Source organism: Arvicola amphibius, chromosome 6 (genome assembly GCF_903992535.2).
Source record: "Arvicola amphibius chromosome 6, mArvAmp1.2, whole genome shotgun sequence".
In the NCBI taxonomy this organism is placed as follows: Eukaryota; Metazoa; Chordata; class Mammalia; order Rodentia; family Cricetidae; genus Arvicola; species Arvicola amphibius.
The window spans coordinates 89581763-89602258 of record NC_052052.2 but is presented as its reverse complement, the minus strand read 5'-3'; the positions used below and the strand labels follow the sequence as shown (position 1 = coordinate 89602258).

General features: G+C 38.1%; 1 protein-coding gene across 15 annotated transcripts in view; it reads right to left on the bottom strand.

The window, feature by feature from the left end:
* The window catches only part of Crem (cAMP responsive element modulator), a 66742-nt gene that overhangs the window by 41358 nt on the left and 4888 nt on the right, over positions 1–20496 (bottom strand). For 11 of the 15 annotated variants that reach the window (XM_038332600.2, XM_038332601.2, XM_038332604.2 and 8 more), the window contains exon 2: positions 19492–19609. In XM_038332600.2, the coding sequence (XP_038188528.1) occupies positions 19492–19609 (118 nt within the window). Of the gene's footprint in view, positions 1–19491; positions 19612–20496 lie in introns of those variants that run through there. The other 4 variants (XM_038332623.2, XM_038332612.2, XM_038332620.2 and 1 more) reach the window with 4 other exon arrangements.

Below are 20496 nucleotides of genomic sequence, written 5' to 3'. Positions count from 1 at the left end.
CAAGCTTGTAGTCAAGTTAGTTAGATTTTCTAGATATATAGAGATATATTTCAGGTAGATAGGCATTCTTCATATCTTTCAAAGACTACGGACTATGGCATTTAAAATGTTTTAATAACTTAGGGCTTTTCACAACAATGAGACACGTCTGCTTCTGGCAGCACCAATCTACTTCAAGAGGAAGATAGACATCGAAGAAGCTCCTTATGGAGTTGGTTAGCCATCTGGGCAAGAAACTGCTCTTGCCTGGACTGTTGCATAAACTGGACACAAAGAACCCGCAGAGAGAGGACTGATGTACTTGCCTAAAGGTGAGATGATCTTCCAGGGTTCCTGATTCATGAAAGAGTCTGTGAGACATTCTGCAGGATACAGAAGAAAGTGACTGAACTGTCTTTGAAATTTCCTGCTTCATGGAAATGTCTGCTGGATACTATGGGCCTGTAGGCTGAAGATGGATGCCCCAACAGTACAAAAGAACTTTGGGTGACTCTCCAGGCATTGAGATGTCTCTGTCAGTTCTAGAGTTTTGGTAGTTGCTTACTTCTTGTTTACTTAGGTAATATTATATCCTTCTGGAGTCTTTGAAAGAGTTGAAGAATAGATAGATAGTTATAGTTTTCCTTAGTTATGATAAAAGATAAAATAGATGTGGCCGATGGTGGAGGCTGACTGAGAAGCCAAGGACAATGGCGCTGGGCTATGCTTCTTCTGCATGGACAAGCTCTGTGGGAGCCTTCTCAGCTTGGTTGATCACCTTCCTGGACCTGGGGGGAGTTGGGAGGACCTTGGTCTTAACATAGAGTAGGGAACCCCGATGGCTCCTTGGCCTGGAGAGGGAGGGAGGGAGGGGGGGTATGGATGGAGGGGAGGGAAGGGGGAGGAGGAGGGGAGGAGATGGAAATTTTTAAATATAAAAAAATAAACCATATAAAAAATTAAAAAGATAAAATAGATATAAATATTGTAACTGTAATTCTTGCTTGATAACTGTTTTGTTATATGTAATTTTACTATGTTAAAGTTAAAGCCTTCCTTTTTGTTTAAACAGAATAAGGGGAAATGGTGTAGGAGGGTCTTCTTTCTATGTGTTGCTTTCATTGGTTGAATAAAGAAAACTGCCTTGATCTTTGATAGGGCAGCCCTTAGATGGGTGGAGAATACAGAACTGAATTCTGGGAGGAAGAAAGCAGGGTCAGAGAGAGCAGCTATAGAGCCAGCCGCCAGGTCAGACATGCTGAATCTTTCCCGGTAAGCCACGACATTGTGGTGAAATACAGATTAATGAAATGGGTTAAACAAGATGTGAGAGTTAGCCAATAAGAGGCTAGAAATAATGGGCCAGGCAGCAATTTAATTAATACAGATCTCTGTGTGATTATTTTGGGCATAAGCTAGCTGGGCGGCTGGGAGCCAGGCGGTATGAAAAGCAGCCTGCCGCTTCCTTTTACAACAGGAAGCCAGGTAAAGAGCTAACCTATAGATTATGGGACTAAAAGGACACGATCACAATGAAGGCATTGAATATATTTTCAGGGTTGGAGAGATGACTCAGTGGTTAGGAGCACTGGTTATTCTTCCAGAGGTCCTGAGTTCAATTCCCAGAAAACCACATGGTGGCTCACAACCATCTGTAATGAGATTTGGTGCCATCTTCTGGCCAGCAGGTATACATGCAGACAGAACACTGTATATGAGTTAAATAGATAGACAGATAGATAGATAATAGATTCTTTAAATAAATATTTTCAATAAAATCATAAAAGAACTTGGTATTGTAGCATGCAACCTTAAATAGTAGCACTCAGGAGACTGAGGCAAGTGGATGTTTGTGAATTCGATGTCACTCTGGTCTACTCAATGAATTCCAGGTCAGTTAGTGCTACATAGTGAGGCCTGGTCTCAAAAACAAAACAAAACAAAACCATAGAATAAAATTTCCCCAGTCTAGAGAAAGAAATACTTATCCAAGTACAAGTGGCCTACAGAATTCCAAATAGACAGACCCAGGAATGAAACCCTTCACAACACATTATAAAGGGATCAAAACATTATACCCAACCAAACTATCTATTAAAACTGAAGGAGAAATAAAATATTTCCAATATAAAAACAGATTAATTTATGATCATTAAGCCAGCTCTACAGAGATTATTGGAAGAATACTTCAATCTGAAGAAAAGGATAAACACACCCAGTAGGCCACAGGTATTAAGTAACTCCAAAACAGTTACTCAAAGGAAGTCTAAGAAAATAACATACAAACACAATACACATCTATCAATTGTTAACTCTTAATATTAATGATCTCAATTCCCTCAACAAATAGCACAGACTATCAGACTGGATTAGAAAATGGAACACATCTTTTTGCTGCTTCCAAATGAAACTGAAAAGCAAGCAGGAATAGCAATTCTGATGTCTTATGAAAGAAACTACAAACTAAAACTAGACAGAAGGGATAAGAAAGGTCACTACATATTCATTAAATAAACAATCCACTAGCCAGTCAGTGGTGGTGCACACTTTTAATCCCAGCACTCAGGAGGCAGAGGCAGGCGAATCTTTGTGAGTTCGAGACCAGCCTGGTCTACAAGAGCTAGTTCCAGGACAGACTCTAAAGCTACAGAGAAACCCTGCCCCGAAAAATAAATAAATAAATAAATAAATAAATAAAGATACTCCAATTCTAAAATAAGTATACCAAACATGGATGCACTCAATTTCATAAAAGAAATACTATTAGATATCAGATACTACAGTGGTATCAGATGACTTCAACACTTCACTCTCACCAATAAACAGGATATCCTGACAAAAGCTAAGTAGAAAAACATTGGAGTTAAATGATACCACAAGCCAAATAGATCTAACAGATACCTACAGAACATTCCACACAAATACTAAAAAATACACATTCTTCTCAGAAGTCAATGAAATTTTCAAAAACTGATCACATATTAGGACACAAAACAAGCATCCACAATACAAGCATAAGCACCACATGTGTGCTTATTACTAATGGAAGTCAAAAGAAAGAGGACATAAATGTTTGTGAGCTACCATGTGGGTACTGGAAGCCAAAAATTATAATAAGAAAGGAAATAATATCCTGCATTCTACCTATTTACAGTGCAGCAAAGCTGGTCATCAACAGCAAGAGAAACTACAGAAAGTACACAAACTCATGGAAACTAAACAACACACTACTGAATGGTGATTGGGTTAAGAAAAAAACTAACGTGAAAATTTTAAAAATCCTAGAATTGACTGTAAATGAAAACATAACATACCAAAATCTATGGGACACCACGAAGACAGGCCTAAGAGGAAGGTTTATTGCACTAAGTACCTACCACAAAAAAAAAAAAAAAAACTGAGAGGACTGGAAAGATGGCTCAGTGGATAAGAAAACTTGTTGATCTTACAGAGTTCAGTCCCCAGCACCTACATGACGATGCATAACCATGACTGCAACTCTAGTTATAGGGCTCAGAAGCGCTCTTCTGACCTCTTGGGTATCATACATGAGTGTGGTGCAATACATGAATGCACATAAATATTCATACACATGAAAAAATAAGTCTTGAGACAAAAAAACAATACCCAAAAACTGGACAAGAAAGAACAAAAAATGAGAGTAAAATTAAGGAAATGAAAAAATACAGAGTCAAAGAGTTGGTTCTTAGAAAAAAAATTAGCAAGATTGACAAACCACTAGTGCACCAGTTCTCAACCCCTTTGGGGGTCAAAGGACTCTTTCACAGGGGTCACCTAAGACCATCAGAAAACACAGATATTTACATTATGATTCATAATAGTCACAAAATTACAGTAATAAAGTAGCAATGAAAATAATTTTATAATTGGAGGTTACCACAACTGTATAAAGGATTGCAGCATTAGAAAGGCTGAGAACCACTGTTTTAGTGAAATTAATAAACAAAAAAGACTGAGAAAAAAAGTGAATCAATAAAATTGATTTGATTCATTTGAGATAAAAACAAAATTAGCAGACACAATCAATTTAGAGAATCACAGACATACTTTAAATTTTTATACTCTACTAAACTGGAAAATCTAAAAGAAACAAGATGAATTTCTATATGCAAATGACCCATCAAAGTTAGACTATGATGAAATAAATACTTTACACAGACCAATAGCAAACAATTAGAGACAGAATTAGTAACATAAAATTCCCCTAACTGGGGGCTAAAGAGAGAGCTCAGCAGATAAGAGCAGTCACTATATTTACACAAATGGCAGCTCACACCTGCCTGTAACTCCAGTTTCAGAGGATCAAATACATACATGCAAGCAAAACACAAACTTTTTTTTTAAATTTCCCAACTAGAAAAGCATAGGGGTCAAATGGATTTGACATAGAAATTACCAAACCTTCAAAGAACTAATACCAGTATTCTTCCAATTTTTCTATAAAGGATTAAAAAAACAAACAAACATTTTCTTTCAACATGTTTCGTTGTTGCTGCTGTTTTATTTTGTTTTGCTCTGCTTTTTAGAGACAGGGTTTCTCTGTCTTTGGTTATCCTGGAACTCTCTCTCTAGACCAGACTGGCCTTGAACTCAGAGATCCCTGCCTCTGCCCCAGAGTGCCAGGATTAAATGAGTGAGCCACCACTGCCCAACTCCACACATTGTTTCTATAAAGCCAGTACTGCCTGATAACAAATCCAGATAGGTAACAACAACAAAATTATACGACTGTAGGCCAATATTCCTATTGAATATAAACACAAAATTTCTCAATAAAATACTTGCAAACCACATTCAAAAACATTTAAAAGTATCATTCAAAACCAGGCAGTGGTGGCATATGCCTTTAATCCTAGCACTTGAGAGGCAGATCCAGATGATCTCTGTGAGTTTGAGGTCAGCCTGGTCTACAGAGTGAATTCCAGGACAGCCAAGGGTACACAGAAAAACCCTGTCTCAAAAAAAAAAAATCAAAACAAAAGTATCATCACTACAATCAAATCATCTTCATTCCAGAGACACAGGGATGGTTCAACATACATAATTCAATAAGTATAATGCCCATACAAAGAGACTCAAAGATCATCTCATTAGATTCAAAAAAGGGCTTTGATAAAATCCAACATCACTTCTTGACAAAAGTACTAAGGAATCTAGTCATAAAGGAGACATATCTCAATCAAGGATCAATGAGCCCACATCATGAAAATGATAACTATAAATAAATAAACCTCTAAGTATTACCACTAAAAACAGGAATAAGACAAAGATATATACTTTTTTCATTCCTCTTTGACATAGTTTGTGAAGTCTAACTAGAGCAGTAAGAAAAAAGAGGGAGATACAGGGAAAACAAATAGAAAACAAGAAATCAAAGTTATCTGTATCTCAAATGATATAATTCTATACATAAAAGACCCTCAGAAATACACCAGAAAACTCCAACAGCTGATAGTGTTAAATAACAAAATACAAAATTAATATATAACAATCAGTGTCCTTCCTACATACCAAATGACAAACATATTGAGAAAGAAATCTGGGAAACAATCCCATTTACAACAGCCTCAAAAACAAATCTAGAAATATATCTAACCAAAGAAATGAAAGACCTGCACAATGAAAATTCAATTCTGAAGAAATTGAAGAAGATACTAGAAGGAGAGACCATCCATGCTACCGGGTTGGTAAAATTAATGTTGTAAAACTGACTGTCCTACTTAAAGCATTTGATTCCCATCAAAGTTTCAATAAAATTCTTCATAAAATTGAAAAGGTAATCTCAAAATTCACATGGAAACATAAAAGATAAAGACTAGCTAATGCGATCCTGAACAATAAAATACCACTGAAGCACCACCCCTGATTTCAAGTAATACTTGAGAGCTATAGTAATAAAAAGAGAATGGTATTGTTATTAAAACAGACATATTGGTTAATATAATAAAACTGAAGAACCAAAGATAATTCCACATTCCTACAGTTCCCTGATTTTCAACAAAGAGGCAAAAATACATGTTGAAGAAAAGACAATATCTTCAATAAATGGTGCCAGAACATACGGAAGAATAAAGTAGATCCTTATCTTCCACCTGCACAAGGCTCAGCTCCAGATGAACCACAGACCTCAATGTAAGGCCCTGAATCTGAGGAGGAAGGGAGTATGCTTCAACTCCCAGGCACAGGGAAGGGCTGTGTGAACAGGACCCCACTAACACAGCTATCAACCGACAAGTCACAAATGGGATGTTATGAAACCAAAGAGCTTCTGTGCAGCAAAACAGTCATCAGTCCAGCGACAAAGCAACTCCCAGAATGGGAAAAAAAAATCCGTATCACCTAGACATCTGACAGAGGGTGTCCAGAACATACAAAGAATGCAAACAAAAACAAACCCAACTTAAAATGGAGCATTAAACTAAACAGGGAAATTTCAAAACAAGAAATACAAAGAGCTGATAAATACATCTTTAAACATTCAGAGACATGCAAACTAAAACCACTTTGAGATTTCACTTTACCCCAGTTAAAATTACTATGATTTTTTTTAAGGACCACAAATGCTGATGTCTGTGTGAAAGGGCGAAACACATTCACTGTTGGTGGGAGAACAAACTGGTGCTTCCACTACGTAACTCAGTGTGAGATCCCCTAGAAAGCTAGAAACAGTTGTACCATAAGATCCAGCTTTAGCACCTGGGCATATTCCCAAAGGACTCTATATTCTTCTACAGAGATACCTGCTCATCAGTATTTACTGTTATTATAGTCACAAAAGCCAGCAAGGGGAAACAGCCTTGACGTCCATCAAGTGATAAATAGATAATGGAAATGTGATACATGCACACAATAAAATATTATTCAGCTGCAAAGAAAAATGAAAGTCACAGGTAAGTGGATGGATTTGAAAACAATCATTCTGAGTGAGGGAACATGAATTCAGAAAGACAAATGTCACATGTTCTCTCTCATTCATGGATGTTACCTTTGAATTTCTACATAATTCTATTTAAATTAAAATACCCATAAAAATCAAAAAACTAGTAAGGTGCCACAGGGTTGGGCTTAAAGTGAAGAGGGCTAGAACACAGGTATGTGGTGTGAGGGAGGAGAAAGGAAAATAATAACAGGAAGGGTAAAGCGGGCCAAGGAATAGGGAGGAATACAGAAGTATGGGAAGGAATAGCTAACACTACAGATCTTTAAAAGAAAACATATAGAAACTTCAACTAGAGAAGTTTCCTAAAACATAGAAAAGGACTTTAAAGATGTTACCTGATAATCACAGACACCATAGACGATCAAATAAAAAGTTCAGTGCTAAGTATGGATCACCACTTTTCAATGTACTCCCATAGAGCGCCCCCCAAAACATTACAGGCTATTGCCATTGCTCTTCCTCCAGAACTTGATGGTAAGACCCAACTGCTGAAGATAACACACACTTGAGTCATAGGACAAGGAGAAATCAAACTGGTACCAACCTAGAAGCTTCATCCCTTACTGGCTAGGTTCCACGGTGCATGCTGCCAGAAGAGAAAAGTAACCAACAACCTCATCCAGCTATGAACCCGTGTGCTACAGGAACTACTGCTTGTCACGGCAAGGTAGGTTCACTTAGTGCAATTGTGTGGCAAGAATGTCATAGGAGCAATCATATACTTTCTGGCTAGACTTAAAGCCTGCTCTACAAGATGGAACTCACACCCTGGTACCATTAACTGGGCAGAAGGACAACAACAAAACTCACATGGCTTCCCACCCCCTCTCCCAATTTATTAGTATTTTATTGTTATAGTGGTTATATTGCCTGCAACTGGATATTTGACTGTCTTAAGTAAGATATATATATACACAAGGCATAGAAAGAACAAAGGTTTAAGGTTTTAGGAACCTTAATCTGCTCTCAAATATCAAAATGGATAAGTAAAAAAGTAGCATTTCACTTCAGATGAAGAGATAAATTCAGTTTTAAGCAGGCTAAGATTAAATCCATTTAAAAATGAATGTTTAAGCTGAGTGATGGCGCACACCTTTAATCCTGCACTCAGGAGGCAGAGGCAGGTGAATCTCTGAGTTCAAGGCCAGCCTCGTCTGTAGAGCTAGTGCCAGACTCCAAATCTACACAGAGAAACCCTGTCTCAAAAAACCAAAAAGAGAGAAACACACACACACACACACACACACACACACAGAGAGAGAGAGAGAGAGAGAGACAGAGAGAGAGAGAGAGAGAGAGAGAGAGAGAGTTTTGGATTAGAGCTCATGAAGAAAATGAAAACTTGAATAATATCAAGAGAGGAACCCATAGACATATGTAATTACTTATGGCATAAAAGAATTCTAAAGCTTTGGAAACACTGGGGAATTAGTGTACTAGGCTTTGCAGCATGTAATGCCAGCATTAAAGAGGCAGATGCAGAAGGATTGCAGGTTTAAAGCCAGTCTGGGCTGCATAAGAAGACCATGTCTCAAAAAAAAGGCCCCAAAAGGAAAAAAAAATCTTACTTATAGGCAGACAATAAAGTATACTTGAATTAAAATATACAGTGAGAAATGGAGAAATCTCTCTTATATACATCAAAATTCTAAGGCTATTAATATTTTTGGTGTTTGTTCCTTTTGTGTTTGTGAGACAGGACCTTATTATGTAGTTCAGGAGGGCCTCAAACTTGTCACTCTTCTATCTCAGCCTCCTGAGAACTGGGATTATAGACATATACCACTGTGTATGACCCAAACAAAATTTTTAGATTAGTGTATTTTATGTATGAATGTTTGGACTACATCTATGTGTTGCTTCACATGCATGCAGTCACCTACAGGTCCAGAAGAAGGAACTAGATTCCGTTGGAAGTGGAGTTACAGGTAGTATTTTGCCATCATTTGAATGCTAAAAAGTGAACCTCTGAAAGAACAAGTGCCATGTAAATGTAATTTAATTTTATAAAGTCTAGGGAGAAGTTAACAGATATGCAAGCATGCCATGACTTGAGAAATATCCCTAAGTGCAATGGAAAGTAGTAAAGAGAAAATAAAGACAATTGTTTGAGGTGAGAGGAGAGTAGCAAGTACTTTTAACTGTTGAACCATCTCTCTGGCTGCCCTAAAACAATTTTTATAACCAGAAATTTTACATAAATGCAAAATATGTTTTAATATATTCTCTCTTCTATTCACTTTGTCTGGGTGCCTGCTCAGGATTTCACAGGCCAGTGCTCAGCCAGTGGGGACTTAGCAGAAAGAATCAAAGTCCCGCCCTCCCAAGTCAGAAAGAAAGAAAACAATGGGAAATCAAATGTTTTGGATAGTACTCAATTCTTCAAAGAAAAATCAAAGCAAGGAATTAGAAAGAGATGCAGCAGTGGAGCATGGTGATCTGATGTGGAAGGGGAGGAGACACTGGCACAGGAACAGTGCCAAAGGGGAGGGGACATCTGCCTAGAAAGCCTAAAAGAAGAGAAGGCAAAACTGTCAGAGAGAGCGAGCTAAGACTGTACATATCTCATTCCAAAAATCAAACAGGCATCTTCTCAAGAACAAGCTAAAAACATAAAGGTGGTATATGTTATACTTTATAGTTTGGGGCTTTTTTCCCCGGCGCTTTGACAGCATATAGAATGAACACACGGCAGGTAAGATTTTACCTTTTTATCCAGATCCCCTGAAGAATAATCTCCTTCTATAGGATGTCTGAAGCATAGGTTATGCTGATGCCACCACATCCACTGAGAACCCACTATAGACAGTAGTTAATCGGAAGAAACAGGGTAGGTGATGCGATTGATAGCCTCACTTGGCTTTGGAACTTTTTAAAAAGTTCTAAAAATGACACTTCTACTAGGGAAACCTCACAGTGTTGTAGCACAGCATGCGATCAGCACCGAGCAGACCAGCTCCAGTGCGTAGCTAGGTTCCCTCGCGGTGGGGTTTGTGATGTCATAATACAGCTGAGAATGTCACAGACATGGGCCTGCATTCAGGACAGTTAATAAAAGATTAAAGAGATATGAATTCACAATATAGCAGACCACAGGCTCTGTCCACTCTGCTGGCTGAGAGATCAAATCTAAAGAGTTATCCAGATTAACCTCAAGGACTAAAATGAAATTCCCTTCAATGATCAGGAAAGTTGTTGATGTGTCTTGATGGAAAATAGTGTTTAAAGAATATCTCAAATATTTAGAGGCTGAAAACAGAAAAACAGAACACTATAAATTGAAAACTTGAGGCTGGTCAGTGGTGGTACACACCTTTAATCCCAGCACTTGGGAGGCAGATCTTTGTGAGTACAGAGCTAGTCCCGGACAGCCAGGGCTGTTACACAGAGAAATGCTGTCTCAAAAAACCATAATAATAATAATAATAATAATAACAATGACATACAATAGATTATTTTATACATCCTTAAAAAGAATGAAACTTATCTCAAACTACATGGATGAACTTAGAGGAAATCATGACAAATGAAATAAGCCAGTCACAAAAAAGATAAATTCTAGACAATTCTATGTCTAGAAGGTAGGTAGTTAAATTTCATGGAATCCGAGAGTAGAGTAGAATAGCAAGAGGAAAAGAAAAGGAGACCTGTTTATGGGCACAGTTTCAGGTTCTAAGATAGAAAAGTTCAATTTTACAACAAATAGCTAAAACTGGGCTGGAGAGATGACTCAGTTGGCAAGAATACCTGCTGTGTAGGAATGGAAACCGGAGTATGGATCTCTGGCACCCAGGTAAAAATCCAGGTGTGACCCTAGATATATCTGTAACCAGTGCAGTCCTCTGGATGCCACACAAGTGAACACAGGTGAGCATATATCTCCCCATCCCCCAAACACACACATAAACTAATAAAAAAGTAATTTTTTAAAAAAAATTACCATGGCTTGTAAGATGGCTCAGTGTGTAACAGGTGCTTGCTGCCAAGCCTAACAACCTGAGTGCAATTCCTGAGATCCACACTGTAGAACAGGCTCCTCTGGCCTCTGTATTTACCAACACAGAGATGAATAAATAAAATACAATTTTTAAAAATGGTTAAAGGAATAGGAGAGAGAGAGATCAACAGCTACAAGCACTTGTTCTTGTAAAAGACCCAGAAGATTCAGCTCCCACACATGGTGGCTAATAACTGTAGCTCTCATTCCAAGGGATCCAACGCTAACTTCTGACACCTTCTATAGGCATCATCTAGGCAAAAATCACACACACACACACACACACACACACACACACACACCTAAACAAAATAAACAATTACAAATACCTAGATATGGTGTCTCATGCTCTAATCCTAGCACCTATGAGGCTAAGGCAAGAGGACTTCCACTTGTTCCACAGTATGTAAATATATAAATTAACTAAAGCTATTTACATACATAATATTTTTGGTTTTTAGCATTCTGATTTTTGGAAAGAGTTTCTTTTGGGGTTATTTAAAACAGATCCTTTAAATTACTAATGAGTTTTTTTCAGGGTTGGGTGGGCTCTTAATCTTATGGATCAGAAAATATACTTAGATAATAGCTTCAGGGCTGGAGAGATGGCTCAGCGGTTAAGAGCATTGCCTGCTCTTCCAAAGGTCCTGAGTTCAATTCCCAGCAACCACATGGTGGCCCACAACCATCTGTAATGAGGTCTGGTGCCCTCTTCTGGCTAACTGTATACATAATAAATAAATATATATATATATATATATAATTATTTTTAAAAAGATAATAGCTTCAATAAATAAATAACAAAACACCTCGGGGAAGGGGGCATGCATATGTCACAGCACATAAATGGAGGTCAGAGACCTCTGGGTCTTGAAGGTTGAACTCACATTGTCAGATTCTACCATAAGTAACTCTTCCTGATAAGCTACCTTGCTGTCTTGCTGGTCTAGTTTTTATTTCTTGAGGACAGATTCTCATGTGGCTCAGGCTGACTCTGAAGTCACTATGTAACAGAGTCTGATTTTAGAAGTCCTAATCCTTCTACCTCCAACTCCCAGGTACTAGGAATTATAGGCACAGGGCACTACACATAGCCACCCTGCAATTTGACCTTTGAACAGAGATGAAAATGGTGCAGCCATTTCCTGGTGGGATCCTTCTCTCCACTCATCAGTACAGAGCCCTAAGGCAAAGACCAAGATCAACAGTTTCCAGGTTTTTAAATATGATCTTCAGTACCTGATGAGCAGAAGCTCTGGAAAGGTCAGGAGTGCCAGAGCTTCTGAAATCAAACCACATCACACACAAAAGACACTGAGCATTTTGGTCACAACTTTTAGTTCCACATGGTTTAATAATGATTTGGTCACATAAGAAAATAAATAATCTTCATACAAAGCTGAACTTAAGCCTAAATTACCATCCTCAAATTTAATTTTATTGGCTATCAGAAACTTCTGAGAATAATCAGCCCCTTTGGACACATGTAACAGGATATAAATACTTTTGGGCTTGACTTTTTCATTTATACATACATATATATTATGTATATATAATATATATTACTATGTACCAATAGTAGCTTTAGATACTACAAGACCTAAATGATTAACCCTGCTCATAAACTGAACTTAAGTCTAAATTATCATCCTCAAACTTAATTTTATTGAAGTTAGAGGATGACTTGAAGAAGTTGGCTTTCTCCTTTCAGGATTCAAAGTCCAATTGCTTGGTTTGGCAGCAGGCACCTTTACCTGCTGAGTCATCCCAGTGGCCCAGAAACTAGGTTTTAATAGAATAAAAGAATTAAATAAGGAGAAAGGATAGGAAAACTGAAAGTATAGATTCCTTAAGATGGAGTAATGAGAATAGAAGGGAGAATAAAGACTTAGGGACATGTCTGAATCAAGTTGTCCTCTAGCCTCCAAATGAGTGTCATGGAACTCACATGTTGTGTGTATGCAAACACACACACAAACACACATACACACTATATACATACATACATACATACATACATACATACATACGTATGTACGTACATACATACATATTGCATAAATCACAAGTGCTTTGGGGGCAGCTTAGTGGTACCCTATTCAGTGATTTGTGCTGAGGCCTGCACAGCTGGAGCTCACCAGCCTGCTGGTCCCTTAGAACTGCACATTTATTAACTTAAAATGAATGGACCTAGTTTACTGACTGTGCTCAGCAGATGTCTCTGGAGAAATGGTATAAGCAGAAGTTAGTGAGTCAGCACTTAAAGAAAAGAAAGAAGAGGCAAAAGGAAGGGTTTATTTCAACTATGACCAGCAAGAAATGGCAGAATTTGAGACCAGGAAATACAGTTCAAAAGCAAAATAAAAGAGAAACACACAAAGTGAAAAAAATATACTTTTCATTCTATTCTATTCTCACAGATAAAATAGTGAAGAATATGCACAAAAATGTCAAAATGATAACATTATTATAACATAATTAACATCTCTAGATGTGAAGATATAGAGTTTTATGTTATTCTTTTTCATGTTCTCACTAATTTCCTGCTTGCTTATTTACTTATCACTTATTTGTGTGCGTCTTGGAGGGCACTCCAGTGTCACTGCACCCGTGAAGGGAGATTAGCAGGACAACTTTTGGTATTGATTTTTCTCCTTCCACCATGTAAGTCCTAGGAATCCAACTCAGGTCATCAAGCTTGGTAACTAGGTTGCTAAGTCAACTTTCTAGCCCTATGTGTGCCAGCACACACACACACACACACACACACACACACACACACACACAAAATAAATAAATATTTTATATAAGATTCTGGGGGCGGGGTGCTGAAGGATAGCTCAGAAATTCAGAATGTTTGCTGCTCTTGCAGAGGACCCAAGTTTGGTTCCCAGTACCCACACTGAGCAGAGCTCACAATTGCCTGTAACTCCAATTCCGGGGGACCCAATAATTTCTTCTGGCCTCCACTGGTACTTGCAGATACATGTGCATGCGCACACATGCATACACACACACAATATACATTTTTAATTATGAAAAATTATAGTAGTCCCTGTATCCCACATGGCCATGGCTCCACCAGATCCTAGTAATGGCCTGCCTATTGGTTCACTGACTTTCAACCCATCTCCACAGGGCTACTAGTATTCTAAACACAGTGGGTATATAAAATATTTTAAGCGTATTTAAAGTACAGGGTACTTTAAAGTCTCAACTATCTATAACTGTTGTCATACTTTTACCAGTTCTGATTCCCAAACTAGACAGTAGACCACCTCCCAAAATTCTGCTTACCTATAGCTTCCCATATTCTGACTGTACTTTTGTACACATTCCTCCCTCCACCCAGAACACTCTTCCCTCTCTTTCCACACCCACCTAAAAAACTACTAGCCCTTGTACTTACCTCAAATGAAAATCACATAAAGTCAGCTGACTACTTCCTCTGCTATATGCCTCACTCTTTTTGCATTGTATACAGCATTTACCACCACTTCATGTGTACTGGAATTGTTGAAATACCTATAAAGCTCATAACTCACGGTGCTTTGAAACAATGTTCCCCATAGGCTCACTTCTTTGAACACTTAGCCCCATTTGGGCAGGCACTATTGGGGTAGGTTTAGGAGGTGGTCTTGCTGTAGGAAGTACATCTGAAGGCAGGCTCTAAGAGTTTAAAAACTTATGCCGTTCTCTGTCCACTCTCTCTGCTCCATGTTTTGCTCACGGTGTGAACTCTCAATATCTTACTGCAGGCACCGCTCCCGCCACTTGCTAACTTCCTCCACTCTGCCATCATGGCCACCTATCCCTCTGGAACCATAAGCCCAAAACAAACTCTTTTTTCTAAAGTTGGTCATGGTATTTTAACACAGCAACAGAAAAGTAACTGATACACACTCCAAAGCTTCTGTAGTCAGAAGCTACAAGTCTCTGTGTTTAAAACTATGACAAGAGTCAGTAGGTATTCTTTTAAACATTTACTTTCTTAACTATTTAATAAACCAATAAATTCATAAATGTATTTGTTTTATTATCTATTTATATAAGTATCTTGGGGTCTGATCAAGGAGCATTAAGTATTATTAGAACTCTCTGAATGAAACCATTTTGAAGTTTCAGACCTAACTGAAGCCAGATGTAGTAGCTCACACTTGGGTGATGGAGGCAGAGGCAATACACTAAGTTTAAGACCAGCCCACAGAGCCGGGCAGTGGTGGCACACGCCTTTAATCCCAGCACTCAGGAGGCAGAGGCAGGCGGTTCTCTGGGTTCAAGACCAGCCTGGTCTACAGGAGCTAGCTCCAGGACAGGCTCTAAAGCTGCAGAGAAACCCTGTCTCGAAAAACCAAAAAAAAAAAAAAAAAAAAAAAAAGACCAGCCCACAGTAACTACATTCTTAGTTGTAGGTCATCTTGGGATACAGAATGAGGTCCTTTCTAGTACAGGTGGAAATGCCCTGATAGATATCATACAATATCAATATAACTGTGGTGGACCACTTGCATGTCTGGTTCCTAGTTGTTAGACTGTTTGGGAAGGTGTCAGAACATGGTCCATGAATGAAGCTGTATGATATTTCTGAGCCCCTATGAGAAACTCCAGGTAAACAAGACAAGAGTCTGATAACCTCTGTTCCTCCATAACATAGGTTGGTTGTGCTTTTTGACCCTCCAGATGTAGGGTTTACTTCAGATTATTCATTACAACTGGCTATTATTGGTTCATATGCCTCTACAGAAAAACATGTTTTGCCACATGCAGCTTGTCCTTGTGATTGCATACTTTACTCAGGTGACTCTTATTAACCCTCAGAGTTAATAATTGTTTGATGCTCTGAATGAAGTTGACTATTACATGAGACTTTAATCTGCCTCATTTTTAGGCCTCGCTATCCCTGGTTCACACTGCCAACCAGAGCAGTAAACAAGTGGCCACAAATCAGGGACCTGAAGTCAGCTCTGAGATAAGAGAGTGGGGACCCTCAGAGAAGGAGGTGTAGCGAATGTGATAATCTATCTCTATCTAATCTATCCTGAATTCTCTTCACTTTTTAATAAGGAATTAGGAGAGCCTATGAAAAGGCTAACTTTACAACGTAAGCAAGCTAGGGCACAGCATGAAAATGGAATTTGTTTACCAATTTGTCCCCAGCCTCAGGAGCTGCACGTGGTATATTTGATGCAATGTCAGAAAAATCAAAATGTTTACCTAATTATGCACTAACCGATATATATATTATAAACCCTAGAAGGAGAGATGACATGTCTTTGCATATTATCTTGAGAGGCAAGAAAAGTACTACAGATACTTGAATTCAGACTAAAAAGCATCTGTGGGCAGTATGGCTCCTTCACTGCCTTTATATTTAGTTATTTTTTCCCCACTAAATTGTCTCCTACAGGTATTATAGCACAAAAGGATAAACATTTGGACTGTATCTATTTATACCAGATAGGCCATAAAATACTAACTGCTTATCTTACTCTTCTTACTTAGAAAATTAGTAAATCAGAGGAATTGATGTCCACAATTATATGGATTTGATCCTTGCTGTATTATATTACTTTTAACTAACAATTTTAAGAGGCTTGCAGAACTCAATAAATTTTCAAATTTCATTCATAAATTACTATGGAAGGATAGGAAACCAATATCCAGCTGGCAAACTATAGGATTTTTTCATAAGAACTAAATTTTTGACAACAAAAATTGTTTAACCTTTTTCCATTCCACAGGCAGATATTTATTTTATTGATAACTCATCTAACAGTATAGGAGGAATTCATGGTCCAGATATGCATCAATCTATTAATATTTCCTTTTCATTAGCCCAAGAGGTGAACTGGCTTTTTTTCTTATCTATTATGGTTAGTTCATAAACCCTTAAATATAGTTTCAGATTCTGCTTATGTTGTAGGACTATTTCCAACACTGGACTCATGGTTTTATTGCAGAAGGAAATAAGCAAGCTGAAGCATTAACTTGCCCTATTTTTACTTCTCCAGAAAATTGGGAAGGGGTATGCATCTGCCATTGCAGATGGAGCCACTGAAAGATTATAGATCCCTCTTCAGCTCCTCTGGCCCTGGGCAATCAAGTCAGAGAGAAAGCAGACGTCACCAGAAAGATAGCAAACTTCAAACTGAAGGGCCAAGGAAATATTCACCATATCATCGAAATCAAGTCTGTCAATGTGGGAGACGTTATTTTACTAATGACTCTGTGTTTATGCCTGGACCTTGACACTGTAATAGACACATTCATTCATCTAGGACGAGACTGTGTTTAATTTTTTCTTGGGATTTAAATTGCTTCCTATTTGCAACGACCATTATAAAATTTGCATTCCTATTAGAAGGCATATATGTACTTTTGTTTTACCAGATATCAGAATAGCTTTTCAGAATAGCATTTCAAGATATTCTCTAGATTTTTCTGATCAATATAATAGTGTGTCTGGGCATAATTTGGATCTCTGTTCTTGGTGGCACAGTATTACACACAATGCTTTCATTATTCAAATATTATAATTTGCTTGCTTATAGGATACTCATGCATCAAATGACAATTAGATTGATCTACAACATCTCAAATCAAAACCACTGGATATCCTACTTTTAAAATAAAAAAGGAAAAATATAAATAAAAAAGGGAAAGATGTCAGAACACAGCCCATGAATGAAGCTGTGGGAGATTTCTGAGGCCTTGTGAGAAAGCTCCAAGTAAACAAGCTATTCCTCCATAGCACGGCAGTTCTTGGAATGGGCTTTCGTACCCTCCCAGGTATAGTAGATAGAAGTGAGTTCAGTTCAGATTATTCATTACAACTGGCTATTACTGGTTCATATGCCTCTATAAAAATAAGTTTTTGCCACATGCATCTTGTCCTTGTGATTATATCCTTTACTCAGGTGACTTGTCTGGATATAAATTATCTAATGCTCTGAGTAAACTTGGCTATTGCATGAGATTTAATCTGCTTCATTTTTAGGTCCCACTATCCCATTTTCACTTTGCAAACTAGAGCAGTAAAAGGAAGGATTAGGAGGTGTGGCCTTGTTGGAGAAGATGTGTCACTGGGAGTGGGCTGTTAGGTTTCAAAAGTCCCCACTAGGCCAGGCTAGCTCTCTGCTGCCTACAGATCAGGATATAAAATACGCAGCTGCAGTTTCAACACCATGCCTGCCAAAACCTACCCGCCACCATGCTTCCTGCCATGATAATCATGGACAAATTCTCTAAAGCTATAAGCAAACTCCCAATTAAATACTTGCTATTGTAAGTTTCCTTGTCATGGTGTCTCTTCACAGCAACAGAACAGTAAAGATAACCCTAGTACTAGGAATGGATCATCTCCTTTTGAGTTGTTGACTAGTAAGGTACAACAGACTCCCATATACTACAAACTATTACTGCTAATGTTATTTGTTACCCTCTGAAATGTGATAGTAAGACTCTATTGCTAAAAAAAGCCACATACCAGAGTCGTAGAATCTAGTAGTGACCTGGAAGTTTTATCCCTACTGGCTAACTTCCATAATGCAGCAAGGTGCTATTCATGCTACTGGGGGAAAAACTAATCATCAATCTCACCCACTTATGAACCATACAAGCCACAATAATGATTGCCCTGACAAGACATGCCACTGGTATAAGAGTGGCATGAACATCACGAAATCAACCAACCACTTTCTAGTTGAACTTAAGGTCTGCTGATAAATTTAAACCTGTACTCAGCACCTTTGTCAGGCCAAGAGCCTACGGCTAGACAGGTCACAGTATCTGGGGAAGAACTTACTACCATTATGCTGTTAAATGGACATGGTATTAAATTGATTACTAATGACTTATCATTATAGTCATAGATTAATGCATCTCTCGACTCTGATCAGAAAAGCTTCTATTTGCAATAGATGGAAATTAACATAGAGACCCCCAACTGGTCAAGGTAAAGAGGTTAAGAGATTTTAATCTCAGCACTCAGGAGTCAGAGGCAAATGGAATTCTGTGGGTTCAAGGCCAGCCTGGTCTACATGGTAGGTTCCAGGCCAGTCAGGACTACACAGTGAGATCCTGTCTCAAAAAGAAAAAAAATGTAATTATAAAAAGAGGACACAATGTTGGGAAGGAGCTTGAGCATTTGAAGAGGGGTGAATATGATCAAAATATGGTATACAAAAATCTCAACTAATAAAAAATTCAAAAATCTAACTGATATGAAAATAAAGATCAAACTAAATATATAATGAGCAAATAGAAAATTCCCACCAACATTATAAATATGATATTAGAACCATATATATTTGGAATTAGCAAACCAGCCAAGTAATAACTTGGGAGTTTACATGCTACAAAGGAGTCTTTCTCTTTCGTTCCCACATTGCTAGGAGCAGCGGGGTTCAGGGTACTACCAAGACTATGTTACAATGCAAAAATATCTTCTCATTAGTCAAATAAATAAATATGGGATGTTTAAGATTAATGAAAAATCTTTATACAATTCCCACTTCTAATTTTACCTTGTATCAGTTTCCTGCCTGTGGCCTACCTGAGCTAGAGTAGGAACAGAAATTTGTCCAGTCTGCATATGAGCAGAGCTGTGCTCTGCCCCAGAATGTGTTACACTTCGATGCTGTTGTGATTCAATTGTTTCCATGGTCATTTGCCTAAAAAAAAACAAAAAGAAAAACATATTAAGGCAATAACTGAAGGATCTAGAAACATGGCTACTGTTTTTACCTAGCTATCTGATATGCACTTCTGGAATCCATTTATACTACCTTTTCTTTTCTTTCTTTAAAAAAAGAAAGATTCCATTTTATACCTGTCAGAATGACAGCTTCTGCTGGCAGATGAGGAGCAAGGAAATACTCCTCCAGCGCTGGTGGCAGTGCAAACTCGTACAGCAACTATGGAATTCAATACGGTGGTTCCTCAGAAAACTGGCAATCAATCTACCTCAAGACCCAGCTACACTGCTCCTGGGAATATACCCAAAGGAGACTCCATCCCATCACGAGGACATTTGCTCAACTGTGTTCATAGTGACTTGTTTCATAATAGCCAGAAACTGGAAACAACCTAGATGTCCGTCAACTGAAGAACAGAAAAAGAAAATGTAGTATATCTACACAATAGAGTATTACTCAGCAGTTAAAAATAAAAAGACATCATGAAATTTGCAGGCAAATGGATGGAACTAGAAAAAAATCATCCTAAGTAAGGTAACCCAGATGCAGAAAAACATAGTATATACTTCTAAGTAGACATTAGTTGTTAATAAAATGATAATCATGCTACAACCCACAGACCTAAAAAGGCTAAGTAACAAGGAGGCTCTAAGGGAATGTATGGACTACCCTGGGAAGGGGAAATAAAACAGATTTTTCAGGTGGACTGGGGGTGGGTGGGGATGAGAACAGGACAGATTGGAAACTTCCTGGAACCTATGAGGGTGATCCTAGTGAGGACTCCTAGTAATGGAGGATATGGAGCATGAACCAGTCATCTGTAACTAGGCAAAGTTTCCAGTGGTAGGACTGGTACACCAACT